At 32.9% G+C, this 17,025-nt stretch overlaps 1 protein-coding gene across 1 annotated transcript in view; it reads right to left on the bottom strand.

Moving 5' to 3' along the window:
* Window positions 1-8,483: 8,483 nt before the first annotated feature.
* LOC121368517 (A disintegrin and metalloproteinase with thrombospondin motifs adt-2-like) overlaps window positions 8,484-17,025 on the bottom strand; it is a 15,789-nt gene continuing 7,247 nt past the window's right edge. Inside the window, exons 2-9 of the mRNA XM_041493254.1 lie at window positions 16,907-17,016; window positions 16,493-16,636; window positions 15,096-15,239; window positions 14,612-14,755; window positions 14,129-14,272; window positions 13,239-13,382; window positions 11,004-11,174; window positions 8,484-9,236 (exon numbers count right to left, since the gene is read on the bottom strand). Of these exons, the coding sequence (XP_041349188.1) occupies window positions 8,848-9,236; window positions 11,004-11,174; window positions 13,239-13,382; window positions 14,129-14,272; window positions 14,612-14,755; window positions 15,096-15,239; window positions 16,493-16,636; window positions 16,907-17,016 (1,390 nt within the window). The 3' untranslated portion in view covers window positions 8,484-8,847. The remainder of the gene's footprint in view (window positions 9,237-11,003; window positions 11,175-13,238; window positions 13,383-14,128; window positions 14,273-14,611; window positions 14,756-15,095; window positions 15,240-16,492; window positions 16,637-16,906; window positions 17,017-17,025) is intronic.

The raw sequence follows: 17,025 nt of genomic DNA on the forward strand, positions 1-17,025 counted from the left end.
ACACAGTCATCAGAGGAAACCTGCTACATTTTTCCTAATGCAGCAAGAGATTTTTTATATGCACTTTCCAACAGACAGGACAGCACATACCATGGCTTTTGATATACCAGTCGTGGAGCACTGGATGGAATGAGAAATAGCTTTATTGATATAGAGTAGGACAAGAAAATGTTCTAAGTGGGGGGCACCTGCCTCCCCCTCCCCAGTTCCTATGGGTCTGCTTTTTCTTACTTTATGCCCCCATGTATGCCACTATGTATGATTCTGAGTTACACTCGTACTTAGTGTCTTTATTCTACAGAGATGGAAAATGTCCAGATTTATCAGTAAATTTAGATTTTAGCACTACTCAAAAACTGTTCTTATCAATGTTTTTTGACGTAAATGTCACAGTAACCCTGTAGTTTTTAAGACCCTACCCTTTTTCCAAATTTTTCATTAATTTATTTTCATTCGATGATACGATAATAAAAAACAAGAATGATAGTGTCAGCAATAATGTCTTATCATCGACCTTGGTTCAGTGATTTTAACACGGTACATTACTGTGTTGTAACAAGTCTGAAAATTGTCATTACCGTATATCTTCGCCTGTAAGTCGATCTCGGCTATAAGTCGAGTCCCTAATTTCAAGCCCTGAAAACTTTTTTTTTTTATTGACCCGTTTATAAGTCGACCCATGAAAAACAACTTATAAATATTGAAATATTTCTTATTTTCAGCACATGAGAACAATAATGTACAATATTTGAACAAAAGAAAATTATTTTACAAACTTCGGTTTTCACGTTTTGTACATCGCAATATAATCAGACTATTCCAATCAAACTATCATTATTACATAGCATCAAAACGAAATATTCCCTTAGTAGAGAGTGAAAGCTGTTTGACTGTTACTGTATGGCACTGTACAGATGGTTTTGTGCACAGACAACAACTTTATTTATAAACACTGACAACAGATCACTACGATAAAACTGAAAGTATCACGTTTTGCCGCCATATTAATACATATAAGGAGGATAACTCTGAAAAGTACACTGGTTTTTGTACCAAATGATGTGTGCCCCTATTGCTCTAGTGTACTGCAGAGATCAGTCTATTTTAAGGGAAAGCTCAGTAATATTCATGAAGTTAATCACTGACAAAACATTGTTTGAACAACCATTAATGCCAGTGACCAGATTTCAAAATAAACTCAGGCAACAGGTAGTTAGTATTGTTTACATTTTTACTATTAGTGATGACTGTTAATTTAACTAAGTGGACTGTTGTCTTGGCATGTGAGTGAGATCGCACGCCTTTTCGCATAACCAAAACCGTTCTAATGCCCCAAAAAATAGGTTATAAAAAATAAATGTGTCAAATTAACATATTTGAGTATAAATACATGGCATACTTCAACAATAAAACTTGTAAAATAATCCCCAAAACAGTAATATTTTTTGGTGAATTTTTTTTACCCTCTTATAAGTTGACCCCCACAAGTTATAAAATAATTTCTGGGTGAAAAAAATTTGACTTATAGGCGAAGATATATGGTACTATGTTTAAAGTTTTGATTTATAAAAAAAGTAACTTTTTTTTTAATCTAGTTGGAAAAGTTTGTTTAATCTGACTTCAGAAAAACAATATAGACTGAGTTTAGTTTGGTGTGCTTCATGAAATAAAAATTCAAAAATAAATTTATTATTGTTTCAAACGAGTTCATATTCTGAAGTTTTTTCAGTACGAGTCCTCATGTTTACTACAGTGCTTTCTTCTTGTGTGTAATAAAAGTATGGGCCAAATTTATAAAAGATACTTATTCCTTTGTTGCATCTAGGTTTTCTAAACGTACATTCACAATTGGCAACATTTTCACAAGCATACAAATCATACATACAGATGATGTGGTTATTGCCAGTATACACTTTTAAAGAAAACAAAATGTTATATTCTTCCAAAATCAACATTTTTCATGTATGCTTTTAGGAGTGGGAAAGGAGTATCCAAAAGGATGTAGCTCAGTGGTACAGCACTCTACTGATGTACAATCGATCTAGGGTCGATTCCCGTCGGTCGGCCCATTGGGCTGTTTCTCGTTCCAGCTAGTGCTCCGCTACTGGTGTAAGAAAGGCCGTGGTATGTACTATCCTGTATCTGGGATGGTACATATAAACGATCCCTTGTGGCTAATCAAAAAAGAGTAGCCCATGAAGTGGCGACAGCGGGTTTCCTCTCTCAATATCTCTGTGGTCCTTAGCCATATGACCGATGCCATATAACAATAAATAAAATGTGTTGAGTGCGTCGTTAAATAAAACATTTCCTTCCTTCCAAAAGGAGTACATACTTTTGTACACCTGAAATTTTTTATAATTGTGAATGGTCCTTAAACAGCTCTATAGTAGCAGGACGTAAAGCATTCACCTGATGTGTGGTCGGTGTGGGATTGACCCCAATCAGTGGGCACATTAGGCTTTTTCTCATTGCAGCCATGCACCATGACTGGTATATCAAATGATGTGGTATGTGCTATCCTGTCTGTGGGATGGTGCATATAAAAGATCCCTTGCTACTAATGAAAGAATGTAGCTGGTTCCTCTCTTAAGACTATGTCAAATCACCAAATGTTTGACATCCAATAGACGATGGTTAATACATCAATGTGTTCTTATGGTGACATTAAATAAAACAAAACTTTTAAACAGCTATACTATATTCTTAATAATTCACAATAAATACAGGAGTTAGTCATGCACATACATCTTATTTTGCCTGTATTACACGTCTAAAATCAATGAGTGATTTATTATCTTTTATAAATTTGACTCAAACAGTCTGTTTTAACCATTTCTTTATCATAATATATTTTGCTGAAGTGTGTATAAATATGGTAGCAACCTAAGATAAATCATATAAACTTTATAAATGATATTAACCTGGGTAAATATTATATTATATTTTACTTCACTTAAATTCCAGTACCTGCTGTAACAATCTACCTGACAGTGTAGTTTTCTGTTGCAATCAGGGATGCGACTTTCTTTTCATTAATTTATCTGATGTATTGTCTCATTTTAGGTTTGGGTGGGTTGTTTTTGGCATAATGATAAATATGATGTTTACAAAGTAGACCAGATTTGATTTATACACCTGGAAATTAATTAAGCACCATCTGAACTGTGCTGCAGTCAGAAAACCCCTAGAAGTAGCTGTCCATTTCAAGAAGGTTTAAACCAGATATTGATAGTTTTTACGTATTCTATATCTGTTGGGTATTTACCAAAAGGACGTGAATAATTTACTTATGAGAAGCACAACAGTGATCTTAGCCCTAAGATCACCTTAATTGCATAACAACCGTATGTACTTAAGGTGATCTTAGCGCTGAGATCGCTTTATGGAACTGGGCCCAGCTGTAGAAAATGCTGAAAAACTACCTGCTTTGTTTTAGATGACCTATAGTTATTAACTTTTATAAGTCAGTTCAGCTTTTATTTTAAATTAGGCATCACATCCCTGGGATATATTTTGCTTTGGAATTATTTTCTCCGATTTAAAGTCCGTGCAGGGTTTAGCTTGATTCATTGCATTAAATGAGTATGGTTTTGTTGGTTGGTCTAATTCTGGTTTGCTTCACGGAGTCTTTATTGAGTCATTATGTGCAATATGTATATTTGTGTTCATACTAATTTATTCTTTCACATAAAAGTGTTATTATGAATATCCATTCCACAAATAATATCTAATAGTTTAAAGTTGCAATCTTGTCTCACCATATTATAATATAATTTATGAATGAAAAATACAAACACAACTGTAGTTATCACTATCAGAGGTCATCAACAATTGACTTGATATGAAATATATGTGTTTCTTACACACCTCTGTAGGAGATCACCGTTATGTATCAAAATCATATACAAGGTATGTTGGAGATTGTTTCTGAGAGGTAATGACCCAGTTTAGTGTTATTGTAAGGAGATGTAAAGTGATGTCATTGGAATACTAACATTATTCAAATTCAAAATTAGCTGTATTATTGCAATGCTTCGCCACAATAAAATGCTCGCTTTTCATCAATTTCATTTTCTGAGTGGTTGGCAAATGTTTTAGAGTGCTCTATTTTTTAAGGAAAACAGATCTGTAGTACAGTAGTGATTTGGTTACGACTTGGTATGTATGCTAAAAGCCAAGTATCCATATGCCATGACCCACTTAGGCTACTTTCTGTAACAACATAATTTAGTTCATTATATTGTTTACATTTTCATTGTTTCGAGGTATGTAAGAAATAGAATACTACATTTGTGTCTGTTTGATACCATTTATCTTACAACTAATTTTCGCTAGTTGGATAGTTCATAAACAACTCGTAAGATAAATGGTATCAAACGGAAACTCATGTATTATTCTCTATGTCACAGGCCCAACATTTGAAGTGGGGGGGGAACGGTCTCTAGTAGAGGTGAAGGGCACAAGCCAGTTTTTTTCATCTTTATTTATATAGAGTAGGACAAAAAACATACACTTTTGTCTTCAAGTGGGGTGAGGAGTGTTTGTGTCCCCATCTGGTTCCTATAGGCCTGTGTCATCAGTTTTGATACACTTTAAATTAGAGAAAACAAATATTATTTTATTGAAACCTTATCCAGTTTGAGACGAAACTCATTGAAGAATAATAAATAAATTATTATGTGACCTAGATTTGTGAACCAAAGGTGCGATGGTTAGAACATTCATGTGAATGGTCTGTTATAAATGGTAAATTAATTTTTTTAAATATATTCGAGATTGCAGCTTTGATAATCATAATAAACACAGTATTTACTATGTGTTTTATTTGTCATTATATTTTGTACTATCATTTTATTGATTTAATCACAACCCATGTGTTTATGTTTATTCTGTTATGAATATTGTTATTTACAGTATATTAACAGGTTAAATAAAGTGCATAGTGTTGCAGTCGTATGTATTTGTTTGTGGGTGTATGTTTGCTATATTGCTTTAGGTATGACAGATTTATATGGCTTGCAGTTATATACCTCTTTATTCTATAGCATTGCTTATACATTGTATCTTAACACTTTTATCTGGTTGTAAGACTTTCAGTGTATGAGTATCTAGATCATCAAGTTTTTATTAAATCTTTGTTAGCTAAAATGGGTTCTGTTTTATGTTTCTGAAAATTTTACATATTTAAGTAAGAATGAAAAGATAAACAGATTTAAAAATATAGTAAAAGGTACCCAATTATTTTTATACACCCATTTATGATGGGTCGTATTATGTATGGCGTTGTATGTCTGTACGTCTGTCTGTTAACTTTTTCTTGTCTGGACCATATCTTGCATACAGGACCATCAAACCTCACATGTAGGAACAACTTGAGATGGTGGTGTGTTGCATACTATTACTAGGTCACTATGACCTACTTTTCACGGTCTACTGCACATAACAGTAAATCCTTGGCCAGACCATATCTTGCATACAGATGCATACAGGACCATCAAACCTCACAAGTAGGAATAACGTGGGATGGCCATGTGTATGATTACTATTACTAGGTCACTATAACCTACTTTTGATGGTTTACTGCACATAACAGTAAATCCTTTTCTGGACCATATCTAATCTTGCATACAGGACCATCAAACCTCACATGTAGGAACAACTTGGGATGGCAGTGTGTCACATTCTATTACTAGGTCACTGTGACCTACTTTTCACAGTCTACTGCACATAATAATAAATCCTTGTCCGGACCATGTAACCTACTTTTAACAGTGTACTGCAGATAACGGTAAATCCTTGTCTGGACCATATTTTGTATACAGATTCATACAGGGCCATCAAACCACATGTAGGAACAGCTTGGGATGGTCGTTAGTCCAAAACAAACTGTTCATTCATCCCATTGCAAAATTTCACATACTTAGACTTTAATCATACCCGTAACATATTCATTAATATAGATATGGTTTTCCATAAAAATCCTCACTGGTACTCTTGTTTAATATTAGCTCATTTTATATATTTAATATTTTATATTAATTTTGGGGGGATAGTTATTTGGCTTATTTTTATCTTTCATTTGCATTTCTGTAACCATTTAATGTAACACAGCCTGTAACATAATACTTATTAGTCCCCTATTGGTCCAACCCATCTGTCCATATGACTGTATATTTGGTCCGGACTGTTTTTTGCAATGCCTCGAAATATTGAGTTGAAATTTTGTGTATAACTTTATCATGTATTGTTACTAAATAAAGTTTGAATTTCAAGTCAATTTACCAATTTTTTACAGAGATATGGCCCTTGAATGTAGGAGATACAGAAATTAGTTTTTGCAATTCCTCAACATATTGAGCTAAAATTGTGTGTATATCTTTATCATGTATTGTTACAGACCAAGTTTGACTTTCATGGTGATTTACCCTTTTTTCACAGAATTATGGCCCTTGAATTTAGAAGATGCAAAAATTTGTTAGGCCCGGTTTTGCTTTAGTAGTACTCTCAAAATGCTTGTTTTGTCCTAAAATGCAAATCACATTTTCAATACTGTAACAATAATTTGTCCTTGAGTTTGTATTATAGGTAATTTTATGTCTAATCACAACAAACATAATGATGAATTGAATAACAACATGCTAAACATGGCACATCAGTATTCCATATAGTATATATATAAATCCACAAATACACACTTGTATAAATATCTGCGACCATTTCACTCCTTCACTCAATACATATTAATACTGTAGTGGTGTAGGTATAAAGTGCTCCTACTGGCAGTAGCTAGTGGGAATTTACCTATTACCTCAGTTGGTAGAGCACTGGACTCTAGTACTGAGAGTCCGTGGTTCGAATCCCCTCAGTGGAGGTTGATTTTTCTGTTACATTTGGAGCCGACATAGGGACTGGGTGTGTTTTTAACACAAGAATACAATTATAACCCAGTCAGGATCCGTAACTGTTCAACTGCCCGTGGCCCACAGCTCTGGGTCGTAGCTTCACTTGAGGGGGGAGTATGTAGTAGTGTAGGTATAAAGTGCTCCTACTGACAGTAGCTACTGGGAATTTCCCTATTAGCTCAGTTGGTAGAGCGCTGGACTCTCGCACTGAGAGTTTGTGGTTCCAATCCCCTCAGTGGAGGTTGATTTTTCTGTTACAATACTAGATTGAATGAGTAGTCAATTCCAAAACTATTCCTGTTCTGTGCCACACATAAATCTCAGTTCAAAATGCTGCAGTCTTCTTGAAGTTTTTATAGCAACAAGAATTCAGGACCCATATTCACAAAACATAGTTTTACATGTAAACGTAAATTTATGACAAACGTAAGTGCTAGTTGTAGACGTAATTTTACACCTTTTTGTGAATATGGGTCCTGGATTTTTTTATAGAAATACAATTCCTAGCTGATCTATATCATCTCCTTGAAAATGGATTTAAGATGTCACTTATTTGAGAATATATTTTATTAACTGAAACCTGTTGTCATGGCTATCATTAGTTGAGTAGAATGCAGTCAGTGCTTGCTGATGCTGCAGTATTTCTATGTTGGTATGAATACAATTTGAATTTGGTATCACCTGAGCCATGATATGTACATAAAACATACAATGTCTGTCAGAAACCAAGTTGATGGATGATGTAGGTCTGTTGTATAATGTATATAAGATAAGATTATTTGCATATTAAGGAAGATGGCATATTTTCAGAACTGAATCAAGTCAAGTTATACTTTCAAAATATTTCAGTAGGTTTAATGCTTTATATGTGTACTGCAGTTCATAAAAGCTGTCAGTTAAATTTACAGTGCTTAATGACTGTTCTGGATCAATAGAATAAATAAAGTCCAGGGTTTCTTTTTACTAAATATTTCTTTTCCCATTGTATTATCATGGCAACGATATAATGTAAAAGAAAAAAAGAAACCTTACATATCTTGTGTATGAAGTATCTATTTGTTCAAAAGGTTTACTGCATTTTGCCACATTGTTCAATTTAAAACCATAATAAATATATATCCTGATATACACTAACGTTTTATTTCATGATACTGACCAAATGAATGAATGAATGAATTAATGAATGAACGAACAATGGAATGGATGAATTTAATGATACTCTATGAATGAAAAAAGTGGTGACAAAATATATGTAAATGAGTGAAAATCAGGAAATATTAATAACAATGTTATTGTGTGTTGGGGGTGATGGCATTTTTGGTTATTTTTTTAAAAAATGAAATCGGACTATTAATGACATATTAGTATTTATTATGTTCATGTACTGATTTTGAAAAAAAATAGACTCAAATTGTAGGCAAGGTTCATGAGTGTGTTAGTGCATGCCTTGGTGGTTTATTTTTTTAAAAATTTAAATTTAATTTAAACTTTAATTTAAACCCCACAGTTGGTCACACTATAAATCTGCCCCTGGTAAGTGATAACTGTTTAGTAACAAATAAATCAACAATTAATACATTGCTCTTCTTGCTGTCTATAGAAATCAAAATTTCAATATTAAATAAAAATCAAAACATCCAATTTAGTTTGTGATGGTAATGACAATATTATTTAACACTGTTCATGCAGTTTTTTGTTATTTCTTGCATGAGATGTCACTGATTTAATGATGGCATCTTTCCAAAAGATGTACAAATCTATATTTTCTGTGTTTATATCTGTATCATATCTGTATCAAAGAATATGATTAAATTAATTTCCAGTCATTCATTATTTTAAACATAGGTATCAAAGAACATTATTCAATTACTTCCCCACTGTTTTTACTTAAAACATTTGTATCAAAGAACATCATTTAATAATTTTCTCACTACCCATTATTTTAAACATCTGTATCAAAGAACAGCATCAAATCAAAGAGTTTCCATCCGTCTGCTATTTGTAAAGCATTCTTCTGGATGGCATCCTCACTAGAGAGAGTATTCATTGTACAAACTGACGTTTTCTCTCCTGGCTTCTTTTCGTGGTAATTGAAAGACTTGCATGCACCTGACATCTGGAGGCAACGAACGGCACACGACAGCGGCCTGTCCACAACCCACTGACTGGTGCCATCGTAGGAGAAGTCGTAACCCGTGACAACCTGGTCTTCCATCTCTCTGGCACTGAAAACCTCTTCCTTCAGCTTCTTGTTGCTCATCTTCTTCTCGATTCGCATGAGGTCCTTGTCGTGAGGCATCTTCTTCATCAGCTTGCGTATGTCAGACAGATCTGCAATGATGTTTGTGGATTGTTTAAATATATGTTATGGATCTGTTCAGTCATGTATTATAAACACACATTCAGTGGTACAGTGAAACCCCTCTAAATCAGACACCCTCAGGAACAAGTAAAATGTCCAGTTTTAAGAGGTATCTGGTTTAGAGAGGTTAAGTTCTGTACTGATTTTAGATAGTCATTACATTTATAACCGGTAAACTACATTCACTACACACATACTAATTTAAAACACTGTTCACATAGTTTTATTCTGTCAGGTTATACTTGTGTAGGCTTTCTTTGTTTTCCTACTTTCTCTGGTTTTCTGGGTTTGGGTTGTGCTCACTGACAACTCAGTTCTTGCAAGCCCAGTGTCATTGTTTCTGTGTTCTCCTGGTCAGAAGCTTTATGGCATTCAAGGAGAACAGGCCACTTTTATGAGAAGACAAGCTTTTGTTCACAGCAACTGCACAACTAACATTCACAGAGAATTTTAAAGGTAAAACATATTGTACATTGTTTAGACATTAACTACCTGTTTTAATTACTTATTTTAATCAAGAAATGAGATTAGGAGATTTAGTAATTAATAATAAAGTAATAGTATTGTAGTTATGTTAAATATAACATTGTGACTTAGCTTGATTAGCTTTTTATTAAATGGTTATGTTATATTTATAGAATAGCTAGTAGAATAGGTTAAAGTCTATATTTTCTATTATAAATGATTATAATATCTAATTTACAGTATTTAATAAAGTAACATAATAACTAAGTTATTATGAGATATTTGTTTAATTATATTGTGTACATGTATGGATTTATGTGTACTTAATTTACTTTATTTTATTTTTAGGTACTACATGTAGGTGACAACCAGTATTATGCTTCTGTAAAGACCCGACCCACAGTCGGTAGGTAAACTATTTGTAGACAGGCTATGGTTTATTTAGCTTTGTATTTATGAAATATGTTTAAAGTGATTTTATAGTGTTTCTTTAGAAAAGGACATTCAGTGTATTAAATAGTGTTCTATGTGTAATCGGTGATTTCTAAGTCATTTTATGATTTCTTAAATTCAATGATGTATTGAATTTAATGTATGGATATGTGGTTGCATACGGTATTCTCTATTAATGTTTAAAAGGTCAGTGTGATAACACAGGCTAGTATATAGGTTAATTCTGAATGTTAAGTGTTTAATTAATTTTAAGACATATTATAACTGAGATTTCTATATGTAAGTATGTGATTTTAAGTATTCCCTTTTTGTTATTTCAGAGTCTTTGTTTGTGTGTGTGTATTTGTATATACGTATGCTTGGAACCAGGGATCTTCATATCCCACCCGATTGATGATCCAGAATAAACCCTAAACCCCTGCCGAGTTGTTCGTGTTTTCCCTTCATACAACACATTGGTAATATTCAAGTCTAATATGTATTCATATTATTAGTCTAAAACTGTTTTAATACCAATTTCTGATCCAATTATGTTTTGGTTGTTCAAATCATAAGTTATTTGTGAGAGTTATCAAAATAAATTTAGTAACTTTAACAACTGAATTCTATAATGTTAGAAGTACATGTACATGGAAATCACTGTCAATTATAATGAAAGTTCTATGTTTTGTGCAGAGTTCCATATTAATAATTTACCAAAATATCATTATACTACATGTTACAATTAATACAACTTCACATTAAAAATTTAGGAAAAATCATTTAATTTTACTACTAATCTATATTTCTAATTTAAGAAATTAAAACTAATTCTTTACTTGGGCAAAGTGCCAGGCACTTTTTCCGCTTTGTTTTTTTCCTGAGTTTTTCAGTACAGTCTTCTGACCGTGTTCTGTTACGGAACTGACATGCTAGTGTTCTTGTTCTCACGCCTTTGCCGCAGGTTACAGAACATGCACTCCAGTGGGACCATGATATTCGGGGCTTTTCTGAAACACAGTAGCATAATGATTTCATTCATTAAAGAGACAGTCCTGATTTTGTTGCTCAGCTATAGAGTGGTTTTAATTACCGGGTATTAGAATTGTATATCCATTATATTTTGTTTGTAACAATATCTATGTCAGTATATCCAATATGATTTTGGTCATTCGTTTTATAACTGAAGTTTGATTTTACTGCCCAATAATTACTTTCGTATTTTTAAATTATTAAGAATTAAAATCCAGTTTGAGCTACAACAAGCATAAAGATCATAAAACACATTGGATATACATATGTTGGAATTATAAGCAATAGAGTTTTTGTTAATATTTAATTTTACTTGTTTAAAAAAAAAGTTAGTCAAAAACATATTGCAATGTCAAAAAATGTCCATTTAATCTTTATGACTATATTATTTTTATCAACCGGCCTCAGTGGTGTAGTGGTTATGCTATCGGACTTCTGGCTGGTAGGTACTGGGTTCGTATCCCACCTGAGACTATGGGGGATTTTTTATGTCAGTACTGGCTTCAACCCGGAGTGAGTGCACCGCTAGTCTCAATGGGTAGGTGTAAGGCCACATACACTGAGTTTCACCCACTTCACGGGTGCGATTATGGGTGTGTCTCCCGAGTGTATGACCCCACATGGGGATGATTATCTGGCATGCACTGCAGGTTCCGTGTACCCCAGGCTCGGGTGATACCGAGATAGCTCAACTGACAGCAAGCGTGGAGTATGAACCTGTCAAGTAGTCCCATACCGAAATGAAAATACTGTGGCTTCACCATTCATCTCATCATCATCCATGTTTGTAATGTTCAAAATACAAAACAAATGTCTTTGTCTCTGTGTTAAATGTTTGTGGCGTGTTTTACCAAAAAAAACACCCCAAAAAACACAACATTTTTATCTGGTTCAAGTGCAGATGTAAAATAATGGTAATTCAGAAAGGTTGGAGCTTGAAATCCGATTTAATGAACAATAACACAATACTGACTAATTTGTTATGACCACTGACCTGGTAGCCAGCTTTGGGGTTTGATTTTGTTACTTAAAATATTGTCTGCTTTTAACAACTAACAAAATCTATACATGTAGTTTTTCATTATTATTTATTATATTTGCCAAAAAGTACTCATTAAACTCTGTTTTGTCAAAAAGAACATAATCAGTTCTTAAGATGTTTCTGTTGTCTGATTTGTTTTGGATGTTACAGACTGCCTTCTAGTTATTATATTTAATCAGTTCACAGTATTTATTACCTTTGTGCTGTTTCAAGTCTGTTAACATTATAACTGAACAAGCAATGCTCTTTACCATTACTCCACTAGGTATTATTGTATAGAAACATATATAATTGCTTGTGTACTACAGTGCAATCATGAGTCAAGATATATACTTGTACGTTTTCTTTACAAATATTAATAGAAGTATCCTAGACCCATTATACCTGGACATTTGCTGTACATAACTCATATCTGGACATTTTCTGTACTTAACTCATACCTGGATATTTGTTGCACATTACTCATACCTGGACATTTTCTGTACTTAACTCATACCTGGATATTTGTTGCACATTACTCATACCTGGACATTTTCTATACTTAACTCATACCTGGATATTTGTTGCACATTACTCATACCTGGACATTTTCTGTACTTAACTAATACCTGGATATTTGTTGCACATAACTCATATCTGGACATTTTCTGTACATAACTCATACCTGGAAATTTGCTGTACAAAACTCATACCTGGACATTTTCTGTACATAACTCGTACCTGAACATTTTCTGTACATATCTCATACCTGGACATTTTCTGTACATAACTCATACCTGGACATTTTCTGTACATATCTCATACCTGGACATTTTCTGTACATAACTCATACCTGGAAATTTGCTGTACAAAACTCATACCTGGACATTTTCTGTACATAACTCATACCTGAACATTTTCTGTACATATCTCATACCTGGACATTTTCTGTACATAACTCATACCTGGACATTTTCTGTACATATCTCATACCTGGACATTTTCTGTACATATCTCATACCTGGACATTTTGGTTGTTTACATTTGGTTCTTTCAGTATGTCCTCCTTTACATTTTTTTCCTTTTTCACATTTTCTTGATCTGAGTTTTACACCTTCACCACAGGTCACACTGCATGCTCCCCATTCCTCCACTGTGGCCTCGGCTAAATACAAATAAAACACAAACAAAGAAATGGTTTTGATGCATTCTGAAAACAAAATCAAATTAAAACTTATGTCAAAGTAGTTTGTTCCAGTCAGTTCACAACAACTGGTATATCAAAGGTCGTGGTATGTGTTATCCTGTCTGTGGGATAGTGCATATAAAAGATCCCTTGCTAATAATGGAAACATGTAGCGGGTTTCCTTTCTAAGACTATATGTAAAAATTACCATATATTTGACATCCAATAGCCAATGATTAATAAATTAATGTGCTCTAGTGGTGTCGTTAAACAAAACAAACAAACAAAAATATGTCAAAGTACACTAATTATAAATTTCATTCAGTATCTCATTCAAACTTTGGTAGGTCTCTTGAATCACCAACAAATCGAAACAATCCAATCTTCAAATGAATATGTTTAACAGTGGTATAATTAGTGAACTACCAGAGGTTATAAACATTCCAAAGACTATTGGCATAATCAGTATATATTGTAAGTGGATTCCGATCATTAACAAAGAAATTCTTTTTTTAAATGTTCTGTCACTAACATTTTCAAAGATGATTTTAAGCAAAATACCTACTGGATAGTCTTCTTACCCGGTATATATAATTAATGAACTGCCAAAGATTGCAAAGGCAACTAGCATAATGGTCATTTGGTACAGAGTAATATAAAACTATCCTAGGTTTAACATTTTCATGTAATTAAATATTCAAAAATTAGTTTAAGCAAAATGTTACCTGGACAGTCTTTTTCTTCACACTTTTCTGTTTCTTTAGAATCCCCTTTACACCTTTCTCCATCTTTGCATTTTCTGGTTCTAGATTTTGTTCCTTCACCACAACTTACACTGCATGAACCCCACTGTGCCCAAGAATTCCATTCTGAAAAACACAGACAGGTAGAATGTTTTAATACAATTGTCTAGTATATATATATGTTTCAAACCATTACACGTACTTCTTCCCTAATGATCACAATTTGCAATTTTATATACTTATTTGAGCAAATCATCGCTTCAGAAATACATAGAGACAGAATGTTTTAATTAAGTAGGCCCTACTAGTAACCAAGTGTAGGTCTATGTCAAAACCTTAAGACTACATTAATAATGTATTAATCGTAACTACATTTTATTTTATATAATTATTTGGGCAAGTTCTGATGATGAAGATTTGTTTAACTACAAATGACTGTTTTTAATTTCAAGGACAATTCATTACCTGGGCAGTCTTTTTCTTTGCACTTGTTTGTTTCTGTAGAATCCCCTTTACACCTTTCTCCATTTTTACATATTCTGGTTCTAGATTTAGTTCCTTCACCACAGCTTACACTACATGAATCCCAATGTCCCCATGAATTCCACTCTAAAAAATTCACCAAATATTATGAACCATGCAATATATAATGGATTACAAACAAGTTTTTAATATGTGATTTAAAATAGACTACTTTAAATTGGTTAATTATTACATTTATTTGGTTATTTTTATTATTATCAATTAAGACAAGATAGTTAATCAGCTGTATGCCATTTTTCATGCATTTCAAAAGTACATGTAATTGAAAATGTATTCTTAGAGACAAACTCCAATACTTTTACTATTTACTATTTTCTACAAAGTGATAATAATATGATCATATTACAGAAAGTTTTAACATTTTTAGAAAATGAAATATGCAATAATTATTTCAGACAAATATTACCTGGGCAATCTTTTCCTTTGCACTTCTCTGTTTCTGTAGAATCCCCTTTACACCTTTCTCCATCTTTACATGTTCTGGTTCTAGATTTTGTTCCTTCACCACAGCTTACACTGCATGAACCCCACCGTCCCCATGAATTCCATTCTGAAATATTAGCAAAATCTTGCAAATATTATAAGACATGCAATTTGTATTGGATTTCAAAGTAATTCACAATTTATTTGCGATATTTTAAATTTCTTACTGTTTATCTCAATCCCTTTATGTCATTGTTATTTCGTACTATGATCCTAAGAATTTCAACACACAAAATAAAAATATTGGGTGATAAAGGATCACCTTGTCTACATCCTCTGCCAAGTTTAAAGCATTCAGTAATATTACCATTTATGAATAAACACGATTCACATTCATTATAGAAAGTTGTTATCTATTTCTGTATTGACGGACCAAATTTAAAATAAGCTAAAACATTTGCTATGAAACTCCAAGAAAGGGTGTCAAAGGCTTTTTCAAAATCCACAAGTAAGAACATTCCTGATTTATTTTGTGTCATTGTATAATGTAGTATATCATATATTAGTCTAATATTATTACCTATTGATCGACCATCTATAAATCCATTTCGATCCATAGATACTAAGTCAAATATTACCTAGTAGGCAATCTTCTACTTTCCATTTGTTTGTTTCTGTATAATCCCCTTTACACCTTTCTCCATTTTTACATGTTCTGGTTCTAGATTTTGTTCATCACAGCTTAAACTGCATGAACCCCACTGTCCCCATGAATTCTACTCAGAATATTTTGCGAAATCTTGCAAATATTATGAGGCAAACCATTTGCTTTGGATTCCCAAAATAATTCACAATTTACTTCTAAAAAGACTACTTCAAATACTCTAGTCATTATTAGAATATATTTTATAATGGTATAATTAGGAAATGACCAGGGATTTGAAATAATCCAAAGATAGAAGTCTCCAATGACACATTTTGGAAACATTTTACCTGAGCAGTCTTTTTCTTTGCACTTTTTGTTTACTGTAGAATCATCTTTACGCTTTCCCTTATCTTTACATGTTCTGGTTCTAGATTGTGTTCCTTCACCACAGGTTACACTGCATGAACCCCAATGTCCCCATGAATTCCATTCATAAAAATTAGCAAAATCTTGCAGATATTATGAGGCATGCAATTTGTATTTGATTCCGAAAATAATTCACAATATATTTTTAAAAGACTAAATTACGCTTCACCGGATTATTTTATCTTCAGATTAGGGCAGTACAATACTTATTAGAATACATCTTGTGATGGTATAATTAGCAAATGAATTACGATTTGAAATAATGCAAACACAGAAGTGTCCAATGATACATTTTGGAAATATTTTACCTGGGCAGTCTTTTTCTTTGCATTTCTCTGTTTCTGTGGAATCACCGTTACACCTTTCTCCACCTTTACATATTCTGGTTCTAGATTTTGTTCCTTCACCACAGGTTACACTGCATGAACCCCACCGTCCCCATGAATTCCATTCTGAAACATTAGCAAAATCTTGCAGATATTATGTCACATGTAATTTGTATAGGATTCCACTGACAATTTGTTTTCTTTCTTTTTTAACTAATTCAAATACTGTGATATATAATTATGTTTATCAAGCCCAACCTAATTATTTTAATGATTTTCAGATTATGAAAGTACCATCATTGTTAGAATATATTTATGATGGTATAATTACCAATGACTAAAGGTTTGAAATAAGGAAGACAGAAGTATCTAAAGATTTACTTTACAAAATATTACTTGGGCAATCTTTTCCTTTGCACTTCTCTGTTTCTGTAGAATCCCCTTTACACCTTTCTCCATCTTTACATATTCTGGTTCTAGATTTTGTTCCTTCACCACAGCTTACACTGCATGAA

This window comes from Gigantopelta aegis, chromosome 3, assembly GCF_016097555.1.
Source record: "Gigantopelta aegis isolate Gae_Host chromosome 3, Gae_host_genome, whole genome shotgun sequence".
NCBI classification, from domain to species: domain Eukaryota; kingdom Metazoa; phylum Mollusca; class Gastropoda; order Neomphalida; family Peltospiridae; genus Gigantopelta; species Gigantopelta aegis.